Source organism: Rhamphochromis sp. 'chilingali' (genome assembly GCF_963969265.1).
Source record: "Rhamphochromis sp. 'chilingali' genome assembly, chromosome: 10".
Lineage (NCBI taxonomy): Eukaryota > Metazoa > Chordata > Actinopteri > Cichliformes > Cichlidae > Rhamphochromis > Rhamphochromis sp. 'chilingali'.
Window position 1 is genome coordinate 12,794,624 of NC_137937.1, and position 27,067 is coordinate 12,821,690.

Below are 27,067 nucleotides of genomic sequence, written 5' to 3' on the forward strand. Positions count from 1 at the left end.
GTCTAACCTTTATTAATACCATAGCTGTTCTCCAGTCATATTGACCAAATAATAATAATATGCATAATACCGTAATAATATGTGTAATATGTGACTGTCTTTTGTCATATTGTCTTTGTTCTTATCACTTCTTCAAAGCTTCCTAGCATTATGTTTGTGTATCTCATGGGCTGTTTTGGGGCCTTATTTCTGACTGAATTGTGTGCGACTTACTGGACTTGGTCAATGCCACTTTGGAGTACTGGATGTTTGTCTTTTATTTCCAGAAAGATTGCATTTACTCTTAAAATTTTGTAGTAGAAAATGTAATACAAGGAAATTGTGCCTTTTGGAAAATTAAATCCTACCTTCCACTCTTTCAAAGATAGTATTTTGGATAATAGCCTACCTCAGATCAGGTTTTTAACTCTTTTCGGCATAATGATTTTGTACACTCAATCCCACCACAGCTTATATTTTAGGCCACTGGTTCTTGCATACATTAGTCGCCGTTGTCCATCAGTACACATAATGAAGCGTGATGGTAAGTAATTTGTTCACTGATGCACTGCCTTTTAAAGAAGATGCAAATTGATTCCATCGCAGCCACTCGTGGAGCTTTCGGTATTAACGGTGCGAGCATAGCAGGGTGCTCGCACGCAAACACGTCTCTGCAGGCACGAGCACTCGCCTACTAGCACAAACGCGCACGGAGGCACTCCTGTTCACACACAGACGCACAAATGGATGCCCAGTGTTATTGCAAAATCGCTGACAGCTTTATTGAAATCTGTTCGAAAACAAATGTTTGGTAGGATGTTCTCCACAGGAGGCACACTATTAAACAAACTGCATGCAGAAGATCAGCGGTGTTTATCTGCCTGGCACACAGCTGAGACATTCAGCCGTGTGTACTCAGTGTACACACCTGCACATCTGTGCAACACGCACAGGCGCACACGAAGCAGTCACAACACCCTTTTGTAATCCAGCTGCCACACAGAGAAAGCGCAGGTAACAAATGTAACAAATGCAACAATATTTGTGGTTGCACAGATGACAATTCGTGTCTCTGCTACTGGTTTTGCACAAGTCTCTGCCAATTTAACAGCACCGATACCCAAAGAAGGTTTTAGGGTATCAGCTTTTAGGGAAACCTCTTCCTCAAGTTGAAGCATTTCATATTAACTTTGACAGATATAAGTTCTTGATTGGACAAAACTGTAATAATGATGCAATTCTCTTAGAACAAACTAGTAACATTTGCTTATCTTTGATTATTTAAAGTCTACACTCAGCGTCAGTTGTATGCTTGGTGTCTAATAAATTTGCTATCACACCAATTCCTGTCTGATTTCTTCTATGGTGTCTCCATGAAAAATATAGTTCATCCATCAAGCTAAGATTTTATGTGAGGCACGCCCTTCTGAACTCTTTTCCTCCTTTAAATATTAATTTCAAACCACATTGTACCACTGCTGTTTTATTTTTAGATATTCATGCAATAGGTGTTTTTCTCTTTGTATTAAATGGGAACTTCTTCCCATGTTACACATCTTACACGTGTTCTGAAGTACTAGTGCCTGTTTGAAAAAAAGTTGTACAAAGCCCGGAGAAAGGTGCACTAAAAATTTTATAATTGCCTCAAGTGAGTGCCTCGATTCGCTTGACTCAATGTCAGCGGAGGTTGAAGACTGCAAGTTTGAGAAGGAGAAGAATAATAGCAGCTGTTACTTTCGGAAGAAGTGAGGCTACGTCTTGCATTGGTCAACATGCAGTCACGCTCAGTTGTTGCTTACTTTGCAGTAAACGCTGCACGAAAAGAGCAGACAAGCCCCAGTCTCCACTCCAGTGTTAATAATACATCCCCAATCCATCACCAGTTGTGTCTGTGTGTGATCCTTTGTTCCTGAATTACAGCAGTATGTTACATGGAAAGAAATGAGAATGAGTGTTTGTGTACCGAAGAAGCTTTGCTCTCAGGAAAAGTGTCACTTAAATCGACAAAATCTTTTTTTGTAAAATAATGGCAGAGTCCAGCAGGGAGGACGATGTACATGTAATAGCCCTCACCATACAGTGACTCATGCTGCACGGCAGCATTGCACCAAGACAGAAAATAGAGCAATTTCCTTTTGTGCTCTGGGTTCTCACTTTATATCGCTGGAGATTGCAGCAGGAAAATATCCTTTAAAATAATTTCCTTCATTGCATTTGATTTGCATATGAAGCATATAATACTAGGAGATAATGATGAATTATCAATGACACCTAACAAACTAAGTAGCTTGCACAGTGATGCCAGAAAACATATTATGATAATGACTTCATCTTATACATTACTGGCATGTTAAATTTAATGAGTTTAAAGTGCCTTTTCAATGTCTTTTCTTTCATTTGGCTCTCCTTTGCAAAAGGCTGCTAGTGTGCACAAATGTCTTTAAGACACTGCAAAGAGCGACTGCTGTTCATGATAAAACAGCCTCGCGAGAAAGGAATATGATTTGAAACAGTTTCTCTCCCAAACCTAACAAAGTGGGGGCACGCTAAAGCAGGCGTACAGCTATGCAATCCATAGCAATCAAATAGTTAATCCTGCTTAATCCATCTTTGTTCACAACAACCTATTCTTTGATTATATCAATTAACATCCACAATACATCTTAAACCCCGTTGAGGAGTTAAAATCTCTACCTTTATATCATCTGGTAATGAAGTAGCTGCATGTAGAGTAAACTTTTAAGCTTGGTGTAAATAATGGCTTATGGTGTAATGAAAAAGCAATCTAGCATTTACTCAAATGGGTTTGTGGAATAATAGCTTTCTGCTGGATGACGACTTACAACGTCTGATGAGATACAGCAGCATGACTGCCACTTAAGAGTTTCACCCAGAAAACTGTTCAGCAGCAGTCAGACCCGTCTCCCTGTAATTGTGTTTATAGTGCTTCTACTTTTTTTTGTCAGATTTCTTTCCGCAGTCTCTAATTACTGCCTATTACTTTCAATTACATTTTTTTTTACCTCAATCTTTGTTTGAACACAATAAAGTTAATGCTGTGTCAGCTGCATGTCTTATGGCATTTATCTATATTAAAGCACCTCTAAAATATTGACATTCAAAATGTTTTTTGAAGCATGTTAACAATTAAGTAGGTAGTCTTTGTTTCAGCCGCTGTTGCTTCTTCTTCTTCTTTATCATTCTCCCGCAAATTGGGACAAATCTCACCAGGGAGTATTTCAATATTTTGAAACCGAGCTGGGAGAACTGATGTGGTTTGAGATTTTAAAATTTCATTTAAATTTGTGTACACTATATAAACTTTTAAGAAGAGATTGTAGCCACTGTGATGCCACCCTTTGGTTTTGGACCCAACATTTTAATGCGTTAGCACCAGCATTTTTACCGCTGTCATGTTAGCTGTTCCGTGCCACAGTTTACAACATTTGGATGAGCACACTTAGCTTGCAAATTGCATCCATAAACCATATTGGTGCTCAGCAGAGACGAACATATCTGCTAACACACATTAGAGCTAAATAACTGCTTGATAACATACATACACAGCCCACAGTTAAATATGTTTGTTGGATGACTCAAATAAAAATGCATCAACATTACAAATATGTCAGAAATATTATGTTCATTACCTTCATTTATTGGGGGTCCTGTCCTGTGGTGGTCGTGGGGTTACACTCAGAGAGAGTTTTGAGTTTTCAGAGTTACATTTCTGCTTGCTTACCTTTGTGTGTTAGTTCCTTTTATTTTACAGTTTAATAGTTCCTTCATTTTGTTTTTCCCCATCTGTGTTTTCTTTATGTTTTTGTCCCTTTTTAAGTTGACTTTTCTGTCTGAGTTTGCTAGTTATCATTTCTTGATTCCTGTTAAACTAACTGCTGGTTAGTTGTCTTCTGTGTCTTGTATCTGCTTTTCTTTCCTCCCCTGTGATTGAGATGATGCCACGGTGTCTTGTTTCCCCCGGCTGTGTGTAAACCCAATTAGCCCTCAGTGTGTGAGTTCATATAGTCCTGTTGTTCCTCTGTTCAGTACCTCAGCGTATGTTAATCTTTCATCCTGTTGCTTCACCTCATGTTTGTTTTTTTAATAGATGGATTTTACAGGCTGATTTATGTTTTGGACATCTAATAAAGGGCTGTTTTTTTTGCTATTGTAGTTTGGGGTTTTGTTGTTCTTTAAGCGTGCCTGCACACATTTGAGTTCCCAATCTCTGCATTACATGACAGTTGGGGTCTAGCAGACATCTAGAGGAACTGTTAATTAAAGTGGCCATGCCCCTACCTCTAGTATCCAGGTGGATGAGCTATAAATTAAAAATTCATCCCTCGTAAATATCATGAACTATTCATAGCGATGGAAACAATAGACTGTAAAAATGATTGTAAGGCACTAAATTTGTGCATTGTAACATGGGAGTCTATGGGCGTTGACATGCATTGGGAGCCTGCTTCAAGTGGCCACAACAGGAACTGCAGTTTTGTGCTTGCTCTGCTTTAACTTCCTTTTTTCAAGTCTCTTGTACATTAATCAAAATTTTAAAAGGAGCACTTGTATGGTACTAACTGAACCTTAAGTGGTTAAATATTTTCACAAAAATGTCAGCTGTCCAAGGATGGGTAGTTTCCAATTTTTCCATTTCTTTTTTTTCAAGGATGATGCATGTTTTTATTAATTCAACAGTTCATCAAATTAAAAGGAGAATTTGGTAAAGACTCTTCTATTCCAGAGTAAATTGCACTGCCACATGGTGGCCTCCAAACTAGATACCTCCACCTTGTGCATGTAAGATGGTGATAATGGATTTTAAAATGTTAGCCATAATGGTCTTTTTCTAGAATAATTCAGGCAATTTTCTCTTTCATTTGACATTTAAACCTTTTTATTTTTTTTCCAGTGGATGATGGCTTATCAAAGGGAGAGGAGACAGGAAATAGAAATGTGTTCATGCCAGGATGACTGATGATAGTAACTACAAGTAGCGACGATATGCTCCACATCGAAATCTGTCTGCGTTTGAGGAAAGTAAGCTACAATAAAAATAAGCAAAACTTTCCAGTTCCTGAGTGACAGAGCCTATTAACACAGAGGAGGTCAAATCAAATCAGAACCCGTCAAATTAAAAGTAGCATGTCAACAGAGAAATGCCCCAGCAAGCCATACCCTGCTGTGAATTCACAATGCAACAAATTGGCCGGATGATTGGCTATTAAGAATATTCCAAATTAGCTTTCTTTGCATAATATCTATCACAGTGCGAACCTTTCAGCATAATGGAGCAAAGTAAGGTGAAAACTGAATTGGAGAAGAGGAAAGAATGACTGAAGGCTCAATGACCATTTCAACTTTCATTTAAATCTGACCTTTTTCATCATGTCCATTGAGAAGAAGAGGATTTTTGTGCAAATAGTGCGTATAAATTTATGAGCATGCAGAACTAACCCCCGGATTTTGGTTTTAAAGAGCGGGGATCTAATAAACATTTTAAACTAACATAGAGCCGAGGGTCTGTTTGACTAATTTCACACGATCATAAGCTCATTCTGCATTCGTGGATACAGCCAACAATGGCTGACATAGAAGTGTGTAGTACACAAATGATAATGATGTTGTGAATATAGAGATCAAAGTCTTCTCGCTCTGGCGATTAAGTGTCCTAACAAATGCATGTATGAGGACAGCCTTATCACCTAGGACCACACAGAGGCCTTTTCATATCTGTCGCTCTCAGATGGCCAACCTGCGCCTGGCATGCGTAACGCTGCCAAATAAAAAAAACAAAACACCACAGGCACTGCCTCTGCGGGCAGCCTGGCCTGTTCATTTGACTGATCAAAGAACTCATTCAGACTTTCGCAGTTCGGAAAAAGAAAGTTTAATGCTTATCACTTCAGGACAAGTAGTAGGCGATTAAATGAAGCACGAGAAGGGCAAGTCTGGAAATTTTCTTTGGCTTGTTAAAACTAAACAATGCAAGCTGCCGTTAACTTGTTTACCTCAGCTCCAATTCTGGCCCTAAAACATCTTCTGTGCATATTTGTTGTAAACTCGGGAAATTGTTGTTTTTATTAGTGCACAATAAGAGTGCTACAGCTTGATATAAGTATCGGTACGCTTCATCTTAATATTGCGTTCCACCTAGTTTGTTTTCCTTTTTACATAGTTTGATGAATTGGTTTGACCCCTTGTTAGAGCATCTCTGGAGGTTTATAAATGTTCTAAACCAGTGTGATTAAGATCGCCTTCAGTCATTACACTAATGGACATGCATTTTAATTAATGGCATCCTCATTTGCATCACATGTTAATTATCTAAATCATTTTGTCTCATCTGTTCATTGTAATTAGTACCTATCAGCAGCTTCACTGAGTCACTGCATTTCTGAGAGATAACCCGGCTCTTCCTGCACTTACTGAAGATATATGTGGTTAGCTAGAAAATAAGTTATGAGGTTGTGGTAAGATGAAATAAAAACAACTATAATATATCTATTATAACATAGAAGTTCATTTTACACAGCATATAATTCATACCTTGTATAGTGTACCGTCTAAAGGTTCGTTAACACACAACTGTTTTTGCTCGCTTTCTTTTCAGTTCGGTTTATGTGCTGTTGTCATATAAATATCTTGAAACGATAGCTCAGAGAGGGGCTCATTGTCTCGTTTTGATCTCAAAGCTTCCCGCAGCTAAAATTTCAGTCTGCTCTGGAAGGGCACTGTATATAACAAGTCTGGTATTGTGTTGCAGCAACATGTCAGTTTACTCACACAGACTCACAACAAATGTGGAAAACATTTTAGGAAATAAACTTTTTTTTGCTTTCTTGAAGAAATTTCGATGACACCACGATGAATTGGGATGTCACCAGAACTGGTATTTACCTTCCTTTAACTTTTTTCAATAGAAATTCTGAAAACACAATGGCACTTGTGTTTTTTAATACTGTAGGCAGTGAAGGTTACAGCTCTTCTGAACAGGCGGAGGCAGCATACACCTACAAGTTTTCTAGTCTTATGGCCACAAATGCAACTCTCGCAGTAGCTCTGTCCTTGACGTGGGTAAGAAAGGTAGAGTCAGGCATGGAGGGATGATGTGGGTGACCAAGGGATGATAATTGATAAAATGAGGTGATATTTAAGCGATTATGTCGTGATTTTCAGACCAAGGGATTAAATTCAGCAAAGCACCTAAAAGACCAGCATCCAGATCTGTTCTTCGTGAAGCAATATCGTCATAAATTATCCACCTCATTCTGTCCTAAAGTACATGGTACCTAAAAATATACTTTTTTTGTGAAAGCTGGCACTGCCAAAAAATCTGCCATGTTTCATGGGCAAAAAAGTTTGTAATGACTAACATTGCAAAAATACTAGCACAAATGAACCTTATGCCTCATATTAACAGTAATGTGCAATCAACAACCCTTCTAACATTTTAGTCTGTGAGCTCTCGACAAAATTAAATGTAAACATTTTTAATAAACAGCATGTCAGTGAGTTAAAACAACTTTTTAACAAAGGAACTGAGAATTCTGTAAATCTACTTCTGTTAATATTATATTATTTCTGAGGTTTACAGATGATATTTTACTGTTTAATCCTTCAAAAGAAAAAGAAAAGGCAACAAAAATTATGGACAAGACAATATACTGATCCTGACAATATTCATCAGACAAACACACATTAATGCTGAAGATAATGTCCCAAATACTAAACTGATCCTTAGAGGAACCTTTTCAACTTTTTATTACTTTTGTATAGTTTTAAACTGATTTGCCTAAAATGAGACAAAACACAAACGAGGCTCATGTTTGACTGAAATCATTCTTAAAAAGTTTTTTATGGATATGGTGATAACAATGTTGAAAGTGATGCGTTCCAACAAAATGTCTTATTGTAATCACTTTACATCTTTAGCTGATTTCAATTCTTGTATTATTTTTACTAGGTCATTACTTTTATTTTTAATGCACGAAAGCACAAGAGCATGACGATAAAGTCCTGAATCCAAGACAGAAACAACTATATACTGCTAACTTGCGTTAGACAACATGCTAACACAAAGCTAGCCAACAACCCAGAGTGATGCTAAAGCTGACCCCAACCCAGCACCCAGATCCTGATCTTCAGCAGCTAACAAAAGCTATGATGAGCAGTCTGACTTGCAGCACTGCAGTGCAATCATTGTGCGATGACCTTAAAGTCTCTTTGGTCCTGATTTCATCTTTACTGTACGTTGTTTTTTGTGTTCATGCATAAACATAAAAAAGACTGTATGTATGCCCTCATTAGGATAGGATTATGTGTCGGCATTTGGGACTGTAGCCTCAGGTTTATACTGTTACAATTATGTGACTGCATTTCAGGTCATTTTACAGAGCAATGCAAAATACAACGAGTAGTGTAGTGAGCTGCTCTGGGATTGAATTAATCAATGTAATGGTTTCTTTTAAGGAAAAATAATGAACAATGTGTAATGATGACATTAATTGTGAGTAACAATGTAAGCATGAATTCTTCTAGTCACTGTAAAAGAACAACAACAACAACAACAAAAAACTGTAACTGTAAAGCCTGGTATAGCTTGTTTCTTGGCCTGAACCACAAACTCCTTTGGTTCTATTGGTGAAAGGTTTCACCCACAAAAGGGTTAAATCACATTACATTTCTCACATGGCCACAAAAAACGATCAATGAATTAATTTGACCACAAATGTCAAGGAGCTGTTAGCTACATGGCACCTTTTCTTGTATAAATACCGTCATGAAAGAGGACGACTCTCCTCAAACTCTTTCCAGTCATTTATTCTGTATCCCAGTGCAGCCAATCACAAAATGAAGTCGTCGTCGTTAGACTGTGTGCTACATTAATGTTGCCAGCTGACTTCGCAATCAATAATGATTTGATCAGTTGAGTACAGAAGCAGAGCAATTACTGCTTACCTCGGTTAACAGGTGGCGTTGATAAGCTGAAATCAATCATTATTTTATTTTTGACTTAAGAAAATTACAGAAAATGGAGAACAGCTATATTGAAGTGAAACCCAACACGGGTGACTGTGGAGGGCGAGAAGAACAGATGGAATGAGCAGGGAGCGAGGAGAAAGGAAAACCGATTCTGCTATGTTCCAGCTGTTCCAGTGTTTCAGTGAGGTGACACCAGGCCTTATTAATGTTTTTTAAGAATAATGTCCAGATTTTTAAGATGGAATATACTGAAAGGATAACACGGGAGTCAAGAGACACTGGCTGCAGAACCTCACTATGTGAGACTGACAGAAAAACTCTTCAGTAAGACATTTTATTGAACAACAGAAAGAAATATGTTCTTACCTGAGAGTAAACATCTCCACAGGAGAGTAGGCTGACACAGTGATAAAAGCAGAGCCAGTTTCCCTCTGCCTCATGGGTGTGGCTGGCACCAAGACCATAAAGTTATTATCCAGCCTGTGTTCAGCAAGAGGTGGCTCAGTGGGGTTCTGGTAGAGCCTCACACCGCCAATCCTCCTCAAAGGCGTTGAAGTATAGGAACCAAACAGCCCTTCCTGACTTGTGCGGATGAAATTGTCCTTTCTGGATTCATCTGAGTGGCACCCTGCGTCTGTGGACTGCAGCACGTAGTAGAGCTCCACTGGGGTGCCCTCGGACACTTCGTGATTCCTCTGGCGTCCTGGCACGACGCTAGGTGGGCTGAACCAGCTGGCCAGTGGCTCCAGCTCAGCCACACACAGTCCCAGCTCCCCCCTCAGCTGGCAAGTACCACGTACCTCCTGGGTTTCATGGAAAGCAAACATGTGCACACAGGGCAGCTTGTCGATGGCACTGTAGTCATCCCAGTCCCTGCCTGCAACATAGAACAACACCTGGACTTTGGGCTTGGTCAAGTGAATTCGGGAATTCATGATAAAGGTCTGCACCTTCCAGTTAAAGGTAAAAAGAGAAGAGGCAGGAAAGGTCCCCGGGCTCTGCAGGAGCTCTAAGGGGACAGGCTGCTCCACAGAGAGGGGCCCATAGCTGGCGTTCACAGAGGGCAAACTTCTGGCCTGGTAGATGAAGAAGGGCTCGGTCCGCGACACCAGGGTAGAGTTCCTCATGAAGTCCTGGTTGGCCTCCTTCAGGAAAAATCCCAAGTCAGCATTGAGGAGCTGATAGTTGACAGGCAGGTACGTGGGGATAGAGGAATATCTCTGCAACCCCTCTAAGACTCGACAGTCGGTTACTAAAAGACAGAAGAGAAAAGCCAGTCAGTGTAGTCTTATAATAGAAGTGCTTTTATAACCTATTTCACCAAGATGATGTAGAAAGACACAAATAAAGCCAAAACAGAAACTAGAAGGAGCATTTTGAACGTGCAAGAAAAGTGTTGTAACTACACATATCTCTGATAGATCACATACACTAAGTCAAGTAAGGATTCAAGGTCTTCTGAACGAATGAAAGCTTGATCGACTCATTAGTCCAGTATTGTTATTTGACTTCTGACAACATGAATCAGCTGAATAAGTGAATTTCAGTAAATTAAAAAAAGATGTGTTTCTTTCTACTAAATAAGTCAGAGCTGTTAATTGTTCGACTGACACAAAGAGCATGTATCACAGGCAGCAGACACTGAATGAATGCATTTATTGTAAAAGGACATCAGTTACCTCCTTACATGTTTCTTTTCCTTTTTTTTTTAGTACGGTTAATACGTATAAAATCCTCACTGTAAGCCAAGACTCTAAATATTTTCTTCAGACTATAAAGGAAGGATGTCTCAGGAAAGTTTTAATAGAAAAAATGGACACTAGGAGTACTGTTCATTTAATGAGGTGTAAGAAATCTTCACATTTATTTCAACAAAGTCATTATTTTGACTCTAAAGACTAGTAGGTGGTTCATATTCATGTGTTTTAAAGGGTCTGAATCCTGTGATCTTTTATATGAATAAAAACAGATTTAGATTAATACAAAAAGATGACTTCATTGAATTTACAGTGCCGTATTTTTTGTATGACAGAGCGTGAGCTTTTGTGCCATTTAAAGTCTCTTAGTCTTCTCCATAGTGTGTATTGTTGGCATTTGGCAGTGGAATGACTTTAGATTGCTGTAAGAATGAAATGCTTGTGTGCTGTAATTGTATTTTAAAAAGCCTGAAAAAGGACAAGGAGATTTAGACATCTGAGAAGATTATCGAGACAGAGATTTTCTCTGCAACATGTTAGAATTAGTGCTGAAACAATGAAGCAATTAACCAGTAATGAGAAATAATAATGAGGCAGAATTTTTGCAGTTAATTAATAAGTATACCCTTCTGGCCCCCAAGCTCTAAATGTATGCACTACATTTATATATTTATATTCCTGAATTTTGCTGCAATTATACCACTAGAAACCCCACATTATCTGTGTGCTTTAATTAGAAATGTGCAGCATCGAATTATCCATTTATCAGTATAACATAGCCTATGAGGTTCAATATAAAATCAGTTAAAATGTAATTATAATTACAATTAAAACCAGCTTTCTAAATCACAAGAAGTCCATAGAGACTGACAATACTGTTCTTATAACCCGAGGAACTTCACAGAACACATAAAGAAGGTTTTAATGACAACAAGCGTGTGCTTTGACCTTCTTCTCCAGAGCAATCGGCTACATGATTACACTTCCTTAGTACACTTTCATCCTCATGCTGGCTGCTGGAGGATTTCTTTCCTCTGATCACCCTTGTAAATCAAACGTCCCAGCAGGTTACAAATCAGACAAGGATTTGGACTTCACGGTGCTCCTGCCGGCCTTAATGTTGCTCTCCTACCGTTGGATGGAGAGAAGCAGTCAGTGTCCAAACCTCAAACCATGCAGAAATGGTCCCACTTAAAGAATCACTTTGTAAAGACTCGGTCTTTACAGCAGGAAACACAGATTTCTGAGCTGCAGAACAACACTGGGCAATTTGTGTTTTTCCTGACCAAGCAGGAGCTTTGTGTCAACTGCTGGCATGAAGCGTTGTTGTATACGTGCCATCACACTGCTGGCAGAAGAAAAGCTTTATAGCCCAGTCAGTGACCGATTCATTCTCTGGTTCCTGGGAAGCAACATTACTCTCACTCTCCTGACTGAGCCCTCATGTGTCAGAGAAGGTGAGAGCAAAGAGCTCTCTGCATTGAGCACCTCTCCTCGCACCATGTTGAAATGTGACTTAATGCTTTCACTGCTGGTACAAAGACATGTAGGCGACTCATCTGTGTGCTTTTATATACGAATGAAGAAAAAACAATCTGGAAAAAACTATTTCCAGCCAAGAAATTTAAATTTCATTTAAAATTTTCCAAAACATGCTGTACAAACTGTATTAAATACACAATCAATCCTCAAATGTGGAAAGATTTGATGTTTTTATTTTAGTATTTTACATTTTTTTATTATTTAAAATATTTTATTTTTATTTTATTTATTTTAAATGTTCCCTTCATTTTTTAAAATGATCATTTTATAATCATGTCTTGCATTATTTCTTCTTTTAAGAGGTTTAGGAGCTAGGTAGTCCCCCTAACCCCCTTTTAATTTTTGAATGCTGAAATAAGAACAGCGTTCTCTGGAAAAGTCATCATCTTAATAGCAGCATATGTTATTCTGCAACAGCCACTCAGTCATAGTCAAAAGAAGGTATACCTGTTAGATTCAAGGTTTACGTGGTGTGGCGGGGTGTGGTCTGCAATCATGCCCCGCCGGCTTTAAAATCTGTACTGGGTCCTGTCCTGTTGGGCTGTGAGCTGCAGACGACTGAGTTGTGTATACAGCAACTGTGTGATAAGTGTAAATAAAATATGCTGAAAAGCATTGTAATGCCATCGGGTCTGCCGTGGTTCTGTTAAACATGGGTTTCCATGACATAATAAAAATATTACATACAAGCCCAGATGAACAACAATATTACCTTAAATCTAAGTCAAAATGCAGAGGCAGTGAAAACCTAAGCACAGCCATGACAGTGTTTGTTTTTCATGCACTTTAGTTTTTAATTAAATTATACATTTTTACTTCTATCAGTGAAGAGCAATGATAAGGATTTCATATGCTTCCAAACCTTTTACTGCCATATAAATAAAAAAAATTACCCTTGGCCATGACTGTACACCCCATGATTCAATTAATCGTAGAACTACATTTAGAAACTTCACTTGAAGCGTTGGCCTCAGTCAGTCTCTCATATGATTATACAGACGTCTCTGTCCGCTCTTCTTTACAACCTTACTTCAGCTCAGTGACGTTTGCAGGCATTTATACACAGCTCTCTTAAAGTCCTCCAACAGCATTTCAGCTGTGTTGACGTCTAACTTTAATTATTTTATTTTTCAGTCATCTTGGTCTAGATTTGCTGCTGTGCTTGGGATCGTTGTTCTGTCTCATGTCCGATTAGGGTGATGGCTCTGATCAAGACTGTTGGTTAAAACTAATTTATCAAGTAATAACCTTGTTCTTCTGGAGCTTCAGCCTCTTTAGACTTTGACTCTTCTCTAAGCACCTTGGAGGTAGGTGAAGAAGCCAGAAATCTTTATTGTGTTTCTACAATAGCATTCAAATCTCCTCAAATGTTAGTTGTCAAACATATGGCCTCACATTTGGCTCTACAATACTTTGGTATACACAGGATTACACGGTCAACTCAATGACTGCAAGCTGCCTGGGTACGGTGGCTGCAAAATAAGCCCAAATCCTCACCCCTCCACCACAGTGCTGACAGCTGCTATGAGGTGTTTATGCTGATATGCTGTGATTGGTTTTATCCAAACATCATGGCCAAACATCTCCATTTTCATCTTGTCTGTCCAAAGGACATTGTCTAATGGTTAGATCAGATGCAGCTTTGTTAGCCTAAACCATGCTGCTGGGCTCTCTTCTGTGGGGTGATCGTGGCTCAAGAGTTGGGCGTTCGCCTTGTTGAGGTTGCTGGTTCGAGCCCCGGCTTGGACGTTGTGTCCTTGGGCAAGACACTTCACCTGTTGCCTACTGGAGGTGGTCAGAGGGCCCGGTGGCGCCAGTGTCTGGCAGCCTCGCCTCTGTCAGTGCGCCCCAGGGTGGCTGTGGCTACAATGTAGCTTACCATCACCAGTGTGTGAATGGGTGGATGACTGGATATGTAAAGTGTTTTGGGGTCCTTAGGGACTAGTAAAGCGCTATATAAATACAGGGCATTTACCATTCTGTAACCCTTACAAACAAGCTATAATTGGTCAGTGTTTTTCTAATCGCACTCTGATAAATGTAACATTTACATGTAGAGCCTCTTGGTTTTTTTGACAGTTTCTCTGAGTATTGCACAGTCTGACCTTGGGGTGGATTTGCTGGGATGTCCCCTCCTGGGACAGATTGGCAGCTGTCTTGAATTCTTTCCACTTGTGAATAATCTTTATCACTGTAGGATGATGGACTTTAAATTGTTTGGAAATGGCCTTAAAACACTTCCCAGATTGATTGGCAGCAACAATTGCTGCTGACGTCGCTCCGTCTTGGCATTGTTTTAACACACACCTGAACGCTTCAGAGCAGCAAAATGTCAAAACTTCAACTTTGATAGAGATAATCATGCTTGTTAATTAAGTGCCTTTATCAGAATCTGGATGCTATTTCCCCTCTTAAATCATATGGAAGCAGTAAGTGTGTGTTGTTCTTCTGAGATTGTCTTTACCTATTTCAAAAAAGCACCAGCTTGTTCTTTTTGTTTGTTTAGTTTTTTTTTTATATCCTCATACATAAAAAAGAAATTTGAAAAAGGGTCGACTTTCTTTAAAGCATGACAATAAAATGTCCCAGTTTCAAATATTGATCTATTTTCTCTGTTCTTTTTTTTGTGTTAAATACAGGGTTTCATTTGAACAATATTGAATTTGGTTTTATTTACATTTAATATAGCACTGCAGGTCTTTTGGGGAAAAGGGTACTAAAGGTTAAGTGATTCAGTTAATCTTCAGTAAGGCTGCTCTTGGTAATGCCAGACAAGATGGATCATTATTACAAGCAAATTACAAGTAGAAGAGCCTCTGAATAAAATGATATAACGCGTTAAAAAAACAAAGCTTTAAACAACTGAGCAAGCTTACCAAGACTTCTGTATGATTAAAAACAAAGACTTCTGCATTAACTAAATTAGTTAGTCTGGTGGAGAGGATGAAATAGGACATAAAATTATGGAAATGAAATAAAATCTAGGACCTTTGTATATCTGCATCAAACACTCGAGATCAGTCGCGTGCCACATGTAGGGTAACATCTTTGTTAAACCACGACTGTTTGCAGTGCTTATGCTATGTCACCCTGTGTAAACATAAGCATGCAAACCTTGTTTAGGACCGGTGCCTGAAAACTGACAATGAATTCATAAACTGGAAAATAATTCTACCTCAAGCCAAATAAAGTCTGTAAATCTCTAACCCAAATCCAAAATAATGAGAATCAGCAAGCCTGTGTCATGGATCGGAATTAATAAATCATACAAAGCTATTTTAAGATGAATCACTCGCTCCTTTGTTCCAGGGAGGAGAAATTGAACAGTACAACCCTACTCAAACTCTAGTAGTGCTTTGTTTTTTTGTGCAGCAGGGATTTGACTCAGATATCTGGACCCTGAGAGAACATTGCTTAAGGCACTGCCTTTTAAACAAAGTAATTCTTTTGGAGTCTGTGTGGGCCCTCTCCAAGCTGCAGCTCCTTCTGTCACCAACTTTCCACCCACTATTTCCCCACTTTGCAACAGAGGCTAGACTTGATACAGCAATATATAGTGTAGCAGGTACTGCAGTTCCAGTGGAGTAAACGTTCCACATTCAAAATTCAGAGGAAATCTTTTAGCAAACTTTTTATCAGCTAAATCTCTGAGAACCCAACAAAAGCAGGAACTTCAAAAAACCTTTAATTTAAAAAAAAAAATCATTCATAATTATTAGCACAGCATGCCAACTTTTTCTGGAAAGACAACTGCATAACTGAGCTGGTTGTATCTAACAGCCTGCCGCCTTTCAAAGGTTAATGGCTCAGTCCACTTTTGCAGTCACACAGATGAAAACAGTCCATAAGTGTCAAACTACACTGATGTTGATTGTGAGGATGTCGGGCTAACTTCGTCAATTCAATCAATTCGTTTAAAAGAGTCGCTTCTAACGGACCAGCGTAACCATTTAGCTTGCTAGTAAATGCTAACCATGAATTGGAGGTTCATCATCAACATTTCAGACAAGCCGAGCTCATAAAGTGCAACCATTATTTTCAACGCTACGCAATATAAGAATTGCACAATATTACAATTTTAAGATGCTTATCACGCGCAATCATTCTCAAGTAACTTTAAAAAAAAATGATTGGTTTCTCTCACTGTTTTGATGAGTTTTGCTGATGGAAATAAACCCTTAAGCAGCACCAGAAAACTCAATTCTCCCTCTATTAAGGACAGGCAATCAGTGTCGACGTGACAGCAGGATTAATATCTTAGGGTTTTTATTTTTTAGAAGTTTAATCCCCCCGCTGGATTTTGGCTTCAGCTTTTAAAACTTCTATTATTCTTCCTCTATTTTGTGACAGTCACAGGAAGCACTACAAATGAACTTTAATAAACCTTTAAAAAAAGAAGACTCCAGTAAGGTCTTCTTTAATGGTTTTTATGTCATGAAGTGGAGTAATACTATAACCCTGACTCGGTGAGTAGGCCACAGAAAGAGTAATTTCCACATTTTCCAGCTTTTGGTCAGAAGAAAAAAAAACTGAATGGAAATAATGTTGTAAAACATTACAGTAAAAGCTTCACACATTAATTACAGCGCGCTCTCGCTATTAGAGTATCAGTACTGTGACTGCGCTCCTGGAATTGTTATGTTGATGCAGAAAGACATAAAATTTGCAAATCATCTTTCTTTCTTCTTTCTCCAGGTTGGGGGTAAGAGAGATACGCACAAGTTTCAGCGGGTGGAAAAAATGCAAAGACAAAGAAAAATCATGATAATTCAACTGAGAAAAATGTCTATTTCAGCACACACTTCATGATCCACATCATTTATAATTACATTTCCCCATTGTGTGGCATTAAATTGTAAAAGGCTTGCCCACATTATGCTGAGACAGAGTGCCTTCTAAATTCTAATGTCTGAATCCCTTTTTTCTCTTCGAGTTTTTAATTGGAAATTATAAAAGCACCTTTTGTCTGCTCGTGAGTAGGTGATCAGGTTCTAGGTACGCATCGCTTTGGTGATGACAATCCTCCTCTGTACGCGAGTTAGTTAACCTCTTTCATCCTGCCTGGATTTTAAAAAATAAACCAAAACTTTAGCAATAATTTTGAGCAAAATGCGACTAAAAATCCATCAAATTGAAGATTTATTTATTCAATTAATGAATCCTCAAGGCTTGGTATAAACTTAATGTTGGACAAAAATCCTTAATTCACTCATAGGAAAATGATTAATCATCTTTGAACTGGTCTACTTCCTGTACAATCTAGTTTCTGAGGCAGTGAGCGACACACGGCATGTGGTAGCTTTCCAAAAAACCTTTAGTTCCAGTTGCTTTGGCTGTCACTTATCTGATGCCACTCTTGCACTTACAGTCACCTTACGTTCCTAGTTTCTAAGGTGACCAGTGGAAAGGGTTTTTCTCTCTGCATGGCTGTGCAGAGGTAAGAAACCAGGTCCCAGATGAGCTCTAACTAGCCAAGCAGCACCCTGCCTATACCTCGCCTCATACAAACTCACTCATCCTTCCACTGGGGCTCATGCTAGGATATGTAGAGCCGGAATAGGAGTAGCGGAGTGGAGAGCAGCTTTCACACTCGCAGAGACTGAGAAAATGAAGAGCCACAATAGAGGGCACCAGAAAAGGTGAGGCCATGTCCCTGCTGCCCACTTCTGGCTGTAATAATATGGGTGGACATAGCAGTGAATGGCTGCCTGGATGCCTGGCCTTGCTTGTATTTCGGCTTCGTCAAACATGTCAAGAAGAAAAAGAAATAAGAAGCAAGGACAGAAAGCTTCAGAAATACTGAACAACAGTGAATAGAGCAACAGAGAAGTTGGTGTTACTGTGCTTGCGTTTTAATCATCCCTCACACAAGAGTGAAATACAAAAGGGTTTCTGGTGCTGGTGGCCTTCATGTGGTTTTCCACAAAAAAACAAATGAACAAAAAACAGTAAATCACATCACAAAAACGAGCGGTTGTCGAGGCTTAAGATTACACTCTCCCTGACCCTCGCTGTGACCCTGAATCATTCCTGGACTTTGCCCTGAATGCCAAACAGGACAGTCTTAAATATGAGGGATGAGAGAAAGCTCTCTAGTCCCATTGAATTACCCACATCATATTTCTCACCATGTTCAATTAATAAGGCTTATTGAATTTGTGACCATGCGTCAAGAATAATAAATACAATATTTCCTTCGAGGATCATTTGCAGATGATTTATGCTTTTGAGCCGCTACAAAATTCAAGAAAGAGGGACTGGAAGAAGAATCAATATATGACACAGTATGGTATTACTCCATGTCAGCCTCCATAGAAAAGAAATCATTCAGGCAGAGGTCTGTGGAGACTACTGAGCTGGTAAGCAAGAGACATGGGGTAGGGAGGTATGGAGACCGCGGAAAGTTTGGGAATCTTCACAGGGACGATGCTGTGCAGGTGAGTCTTCTTTATCTCGGACACAAGCTGTTTCATTCCACAATAATTATTCCTGATTAAGGGTCAGTTTAAATTAGCGAATGCGTATCGTGTGTGTCCTGCCAGCTTACTGAGCTTGATCAGTTGGGGATGTTTGTTGCCACTCCTCTAATGGATGGCCACATTTAAGACGCTAAGAGCTAATAAAGAGTAATGGGCCTGTGGCTTCACTGGGGAGGAGGATGAGCTATTTTGAGTTCATGAGAGAAAGCCTCATCTTGGGGATTAAAGAGTATTGACCGATGAAGAGTAAACACTGCAATGCCGTGCCCGCTGGCCTATTTGGTAAAGTTGTGGATGGAAGAGATGAACCCAAATAGGTCGTGCTGCTAGTGGCTGGGAAGGTCAGTGGGGATGTCATTAAAGGATGCTGAGAAGGGCCTCCAGGTGCTGCGAGCAGGTCTGATACGTCTGGAATAGTCCTATCACAGCAGGAGAGTGCAAATTTGAATGGCAAGAACTCTGAGTATCCCAGGCATCCTGCAGGCAGCAAACAGCACCTCCTTTGTGCAATCCAGTGCACATGGTGCAAGGGGAAAGGGGCTGAGAGCTTTTGGCTTTGGTTGGGGGGATGAGACAAGTGCACATCTGTGTGCCAATCAGTATTCCCACGGTCCCTCCGGAGTTCTCCGAAACATAAACTGGGGTCCTTAATGAATCTTTCCCCCTCACACGGGCCTTTATTGCGGAGCGATATCGTAAATCAGGCTAACTACAGAGGCACTCACAGGGAAGAGTCAGTCGGCTTCTTTGTGAGTGGGGAGGAACATCTAATGTTGAGGTAGAAAAACAAGCGGACACAAATCCAACAAAGACTTTCTGGCCAGCAACTGAAGATAGCACAGCGAGGGTAAAAGTGATACAGCAATTACACAGCAAATAGGACTGGGCACAATTAGCCGAGTGATTTTTTTACTCCAGGCAGAATTTCCTCTCAAAGTGTGATCATGTTAACACTGCACCAAATCAGGCGACCAAAGAAAAGCCAATTAATGGAATTTTCCACACAAGCAATGGTGATTGATTATGGGTGTTGACGCCTGTCTGTGATACTGCAGTATGAAAATGAAGTACTATGCCTCTTTGATGAGTGGGAGGAATGAGAGGCTGCCTCTGTTAAAAAAAAAAAAAAAAAAAAAAAAGGAAAATGATAGTTGGTGAGAATCAAGCCAAAACACGCTTTTCACCTCTCAGGGTTAAGATATATCAATAAAAAGTTTTAAAAATCCAGCAAATATAACTTTAAAGCTCAACCACAATCCACTCAAAAAGATCTCACGGTGAACTGTTGATACTTAAAATTTGTTGAAGCCAAAACCTCAGGGCTTTAAATGGGTGTTTGCTCGGAACCTTAAGATGATATGAAAATCCACAAGTTAATTAAATCAGTACAGACAGAAGGTTTTCTTCCAAAATCCATTCACTGAAAGAGTTTTGTAGCCTAGCGTCTCTGAATGTTTAGGTTTCTCCTCATACAACACTGCTTCCTCTCAAACTTGAAAAGTAGTACATTTAGATTTTCTGACAAGGTTGCATTTATTTTAAAAGAAAATCCAGCCACAATGAAACACTCCAAATTTGTTTGAATATAGAAAACAGGTTTTTTTCTACCAAACCAGGTAATGCTAACAGAATGGAACAAAAAGCAGAAACATCTAAAGAATAGCTTTGAATGTCCTTCAAGAAGCCAGGAGGACTATTCCTGAACACTACCTAAAGAAATGACAAAAAAGCTGCCTAAGAGACTTCAGGCTGTGTTGAATAAGGAATGTGGTCATGACAAATACTGACTTTTGAGCTTGTTAGAACTCAACAAACATTTTTTTTTTGTTGCTTTGTTTACTGTATTTCCATGTATGTTTGCACGCTTCAATAAATCCCTACATCTCCTTCCAAATTTCCTATCAAAACATAAAGAAATGAAGTGTGAGTCAAGACTTTTGCACAGTACTGGCTCTCATTTGCACACTAGTAAGATTTAAAATAAGTGTCCAGCTGCTGGGATACTAAAACCAATTACTTTCTCTTGGACGTCACTTCAGCTAATTCAAGCAACTTAACTGGACGTCTAACCAAGAAAGTTTTGCTTCTGTTTTAGTGAAATTTGATTACTTTATCTTTTATCTATCATTTTTATCTTAATATTAATTAGCAGCATTGTGTGTTGCACCTGTACAGTTTGTGAATTCAGCTAACTAACCATGCTTAACTCCACTCTCTTCCAAATATGATGACTTTGCCTTCAAAAACCAGCATGGGTGCTGGCCAAAACACCGAGGCAGAAGCAGTTCATCCGACCATGTGGCAGGATGAGCAAAGGTATATCAGCTGAGCCCTCAAATGATGCGGGCTGGCTTTGAGATCAGCTGATCTGCTTAGATTGCTGCCTGAAACTGATCCCGAGGCCAAGAACTAATGCTATGCTGAAAACACAGCCTAGCTCTCAACGTCACGTCGCTGTCAATTAAACGAATACACAGATACATGCACAGAAAAATCCAATGGTTTCCATTTCAATTAGAGTTAAACTGTGTGTGAACTGAGGGAAAACAACTGCAAACTTTAAGTCAAAGTGCATCTTTTGAAAGACAGAAATCTCACGTCGCACCACGGACTGCGCTGAACCATCTGTCCTGTTTGTTCGAGTGTTGCTGTCAACCTCCGTCACAGAGATCTGACAGTTTGTAGACAGTGTGTACTGAACAGTTACTCTACATATTAATTCTGGCTTGTGAGTGTTTAATGCAGAGAAACGTATGCAATGTAGTGATGACTAATCATCTGTCCTGATTAGTTCAGGATCTCACAGCTGCAGCAGTGGTTCATGCTCCACTCTGCACAGATGCCATGTGACTCTCTATCTTTGCCTTTCCACCTCTGGCAACTGCTCAAGGTCCCTCGTTTCTGCCTATCTCAGTGCTGCACAAGTTATGTTAAGCTATACGGAGGGTCATAGATAAAGCCAACCAAATAACACATTGAATTATGGCAGTAAGTACACTTCCTTCATTTACACCTCTGTTATATTTCTCTGAATATCACTTTTTTTCCTATGCAGTGAAGTATGCAAATTGCTGTACTATACATACAGCAAGGTCAGTGCTAGAGTGTGTTATATTGCATTAACTCTGAAACTGTTAATCCATGTTCTCTTTTTTTCTTTATAAGAAGTGTCCATTCACCCCAAACTGCCTCATTCCCTTTTCAAAAGAGCTTTTATTGCCGCCTCAGATGGACTGGCTTTAAATCTGCAGTTTAACCTAAAACCTGTCAAAGCAGGAACTAACTCCATGAACAAATTGCTCTATTTGGGACCAGGGAAAGAAAGCCATTAAAGTGACTGGGGGGGAGAGAGAAATGTTTCTATTTCAGACAAGATCAGAGGGAAAAGCAGAGGGTTTTCACACCACTGGAAAAAAAATCTGTTTGTTTTAAAGAAATATTTCGAAATCAGCAACACGGGGTACATTTTGTTTCAAAGCCTCCCCGTAGAGCTGCCAAGCTAAACTTTATTTCAGTGATTGACATCAACCCAGTCTGCACTCCCGGCTAGTGTGCAGGAATCCAGGAAGACTAGACGATTCCTCTTAAGCCAGCTACAAAAAAAAGTGGGCTTTCTAATGTGTTGGAGAAATAGAAACTAATTATAATTTTAATTCTACAAACATTTCTCGGAAGCAGAGTTGTTCTAGAGGCAAAACTGAAAGTCGCTTTGAATTAATCCTCAATGGTCTGAGCAAAAGTGCCGCTTTTTGTTGTTGTTATTTATTTTATTTTATGGGTTTTTTTCATTGTTAGGCAGCCAGCATTATGAAACACTGTTACTGAAAAAAGGAACGTAAAGCAAAAGGTGCCCCTCAGCATATTCAATTAATCCTCGAAATTATTACACATACTTTACTTATCTAGTTCATCCAAGCTATTCTTTTGGGGTGATGAATAATGCATGAGAATGGCAGTCATCTACAATGTGACCATATTCTCTAAAGAGACCTTTCTGTGCCATTTAGATTTGTCATTAAGCCAACATGTGCTCTGAACGTTTTGTCCTTTGGCTTTGGACAGCTGGCTGACTCATTAAGCTCAGAACTAACCAGGACGCATTTGTATATATATAAACAGAAATATCATACCTGTGATTCATTGTGACATAGAAAATGCATAAAAAGCATTTCACAAGCTGCATCCTCTTTGGAAGTAGAGGAGCATGTTATCACCTATTCCTTATCAACTTTCTGGGTTACTTCTCCTGAGTCGCTCATCTATAAGACAGTTGAGGTTAGAGCACTTGCAGGGCTAAAACAGGCTGTCTAACTGCATCCTTTTTGACACGCCTGTTTCCCCTTCATGAATTAAGTGGTTCACTTAAAAAAAACAGCAAAAAAACATGCTATTTAGCAGTGCTGCTGTGCACAGGTTTTATCAGGAAGTAAAGAGTCCCTTGGCATTGAATTTAAATCCCCTAGGTGAGTGTAATTTTTTTTAACTTGCAGGTTTAAGGTTGTGAAGGGGTATATTTTACCCCTAACCACAAACCTTTCTTGAGCAACAAGCACAGAGCGAACGCAAAGGAAAGAAAACAAAGCAAAACAAAGCCCCGAATGGAACATAAGCAACAGTCCCCTGGCTAACAAACTGACTGGGTTATTTTCTGGCTTTCGCAGTTGCCAGATCACTATAGGAGTAAAACAATCTGGGCATTCAAAACACCACAAGCAAATATTGCTTTTGGAACAATGGTGTTTTGCCGGCGTGCCGTGGCCCTTTTTTAAGGTTTTGTGTTGTTTTTCATTTAGTTGTTCATACTGTACATCATGACTCAGTTTGCCGAATAATGAATCAAGACTTGATTCTACCTGTAGCTGTAATTGTTTACGCTGGGTCTCGTTCAAACAAAATGATTATTACCTAATTAAATAGACGGCAGCCTCAGAGCAGGCTGGAATGTCGCTGCTTTTATTTGTGGATTCAGGAAAAGGTGCTATCAGCAGATAAAAGCAGACATGTAGGAGAATGCGTGTAAACGTGCACACTTGATTTGGTCATACCAATGCCATTAATATGATTAAACTCAGCTTCTGCACTGGGTTCCTGGAGCTTTATGTATTGCCGCCGCCCAGTCGTTAGAGCATGGCTCTATTTCTCAGAACATGAAGCGGTATAGCAAAAATAAATCACAAGTTCACTTCCCAGTTTCTTCTGTGAAATTGTCTGCGACTCTAGATCCCTTATCAAATAATTGATGGAATTCTCCTTATGCTTTCAGGTTTTATGTCCTGTGTATGCTTTTGAGTGAGAAAGGAGCTCAACTTTTCACTTTCTTAGTGTTTGTCTTAGGGCTTAGTTTACTGTGTTATATTGCAGCAAGACCAAATGATTCTTCAGTTCTCAGCTGTTTTTATTCGCAAGAGGCTTATGTCTCAGAGATCAGCCCACCTATCTGCTGGTCAGCTCACCATATACTTTCTGACATATTTCTCACTCGACTTGCCTTTGTCAATCTGCAGGCCATATCCTGAAAATTTCTTTTGACATTGGTTTCCAGCTATGAAAAAAAAAAGCTAGATAGTACAAGACTTGCCGTGTGCAATTGTTTTGTGCGTTCTACTTATGTTGTACTTTTCCTGCTACTTTTTACTTTTGTTTCAAAACTACCTGGTTGCCGTCAAGATGGCGAACCATCATGGCACATACACCCAGATGTACCTTCATTAGGTACACCTTTTCAACTCCTCATTGGTGTAATGAAATAATCAACCAATCATATGGCAGCAGCTCAATGCATCAGGCAAATAGACATGGCCAAGACTACCTGCTGAAGATCAACTCAAGCATGAGAAGCTGACAGAAAAGTGATTTAAGTGGTTTTGCAAGAGGCCAGGCTGGTCTAAGTATTTCAGAAACTATCGATCTGCTGGGATCTTCCCACAAAACCATCTCTACGGTTTACAGGGAATGGTCCAAAAAGACAAAATATCGAGTAAGCGGAAGGCCTTGTTGATACCAGAGATCAGAGGAGACTGGTTAGACTTTCACCTGACAGGAAAAAAACAAACACTCGTTACAACCGAGGTAGCAAAGCGTCTCTGGATGCACAACATGTGAAACCTTGAAGCGGCAGAAGTACACACTGGGTGTCACTTTCCTGTTAGGAAACTAAGGTTCCAATCCACGTCAGCTCACCAAAACTGGACAGTAGAAGATTAGAAAATCTGCCTGCTGTGATGAGTCTCGAGTTTTGTTGCGACATTGATGATGATCAATGATGATAGGATGAGCGACATAAAAGCATGGATCTATCTTGTATCAATGCTTCATGCTGGTATTGGAGTGAAAAATATTTTCTTGGCACATTTTGGGCTCTTTTTACTACCAACTGAGTATTGATTAACCACCAGTATCTGAGTATTGTTGCTGGCCATGTCCATCCCTTAATGACCACAGTCTACCCATCATCTGATGGCTACTTCTAGCTATGGTGTTTCCATTTGAAACCCATGTCATTTCCCTTTCCCCAACCACTTCCTCCAGCTCATCCGGGGGGGGAATACCAAGGTATTCACAAGGTAGCCCAGAGGTATGGTCTCTCCCAGTAGTAAATGGACCTCAGCTACTAGGTGTTTTGGATGTATCCAAGAGGCTTTGTAGACAGATTCCCGAGCCACATCACCTCGCTCCTTTTGATGCTGAGGAGCAGCGACTCTACTCCAAGCCGATCCCGAAAGGTCGGACTCCTCACCCTATCTCTATAACTGACCGACATACCCTTTGAAAAAAGCTCATTTCTGCTACTCTAATTCCCAATCTTCTTCTTTCGGTCACTACCCACAGCTGTTGCACATAGGTGAAGATAGGAACATAAATCCAGAAGTAAATCTGAAGCTTACCTTTACACTCAGCTCTCTCTTCAACACAACAGACCAGCACCAATCTGTCTGTAAATCTCCTGCTCCACTGTCCCGCAACTTGTCAACAAGACCCCTTTGCTATTTTAAACAAAGAGTACTTGTAATATAAGTTTTCTCTGCTATAAGTTGATGGTGCACATGTTAAAGCACAATGAGAGACTCCCACCTCTTAATTAAAGGGAGCCCACATCATCTACAATAAATTTTTTGGCATGCATATAATTGAAGAGGCAATGTTGCTTCCAGTATGCAGGCTAACACAGTTTGTAGGATAAAATAGACTTATTCTGTAACAGCAATATAAGTGTTAGGTACAGACATTCTGTAAGAAATACAACCAGACAGTGAAATTCCATATTTAGACTTATTCTGGAAAGCATCCGTTGGCAAAGAAAACATGCGGTTCCTTTACTATTGCAGGTTAAACAAACCATCCTACACATGGCATGAGCAATTAAGTATGGAGTGCAGATTACATCACTCTGAATTTTAGCAGTTGCCATGCTCCCAGAACATCTAATTACAGGGCCTTCACACTACAATCTTCAAGGTTCAGCGAGAATGCACAAAAACAGCATGAAACAAGGCGGCAATAGTAATCAAAGTCAGCCCAGCAGAGGAAAAAAAGAACACTTGCAAAGTGCTTATTACTTACACTTATCTCTGGCTTATACAAAGCAATAGTGAGCATGTCCTCAGAACGAATCATATCAAGGCCTGCATCATTGTCAGTGGATCAGAGCCAGGAAGTGGAGGAGGTTGAAGTGAGAAGGCAGCTGCTTGCTACTGTTGTAACACAAGGAATTGACAAGATCATTGTAAAATGATCACACATAACAGTGGGGAGATTTGTGGTGGGATGATGGTGTTATAAATTAAAATCCATGTTACACTTATCCTTATACTGCTGTAAAAAAAGAAAAAGAAAGAAAGTGCTGCTGGGCTTTTAAAGGAGGTAAAGACAGCTAATATTAGCCTCTCTACATGGCCTGCCAATAAAGTTTAGGGTCAATTCTACAGTTTTATTCACCTTCAGCACAGTCAATAATGCGCCTCCAGCTTACATTTTTAAACTTCTAACCCATTACACATACCATAATTCACCTCTAAGTCTCTTATGGAGGAAACTTTAAGTTATTCTTGCTTCACTCACTTAATGGCATTGTGTAACTTCTAGAAAAATACCAGGGCTTGGCATACGACCTGGTAGTAAGGGTTACCTATAGCTGTTAGCTTGCAAGAAAATCTCTCCCAATGTAGTTGCAGCTTATAAAATTCCAGTAAACATCTGCAAATCAAAACAACACCTTAATTTGTTGTTTCACTGAAGGGAACAAGCCTCACATGGATGGGCATGAAACTGCAACACCATGCAATCGTCCAATTAGTTTTGCGTCTCTAAAAAATCTATATTATAGAGAAAAATGTCTGTAATTCCTGAACAGTTTTGTTTAACCCCTCTGCACCTCAATCACATCTT

At 39.6% G+C, this 27,067-nt stretch overlaps 1 protein-coding gene across 1 annotated transcript in view; it reads right to left on the reverse strand.

The window, feature by feature from the left end:
* LOC308403983 (transmembrane protein 132C) overlaps window positions 1-27,067 on the reverse strand; it is a 172,188-nt gene that overhangs the window by 136,100 nt on the left and 9,021 nt on the right. Inside the window, exon 2 of the mRNA XM_080893796.1 lies at window positions 9,331-10,216. Coding sequence (XP_080749922.1) covers window positions 9,331-10,216 — 886 coding nt within the window. The remainder of the gene's footprint in view (window positions 1-9,330; window positions 10,217-27,067) is intronic.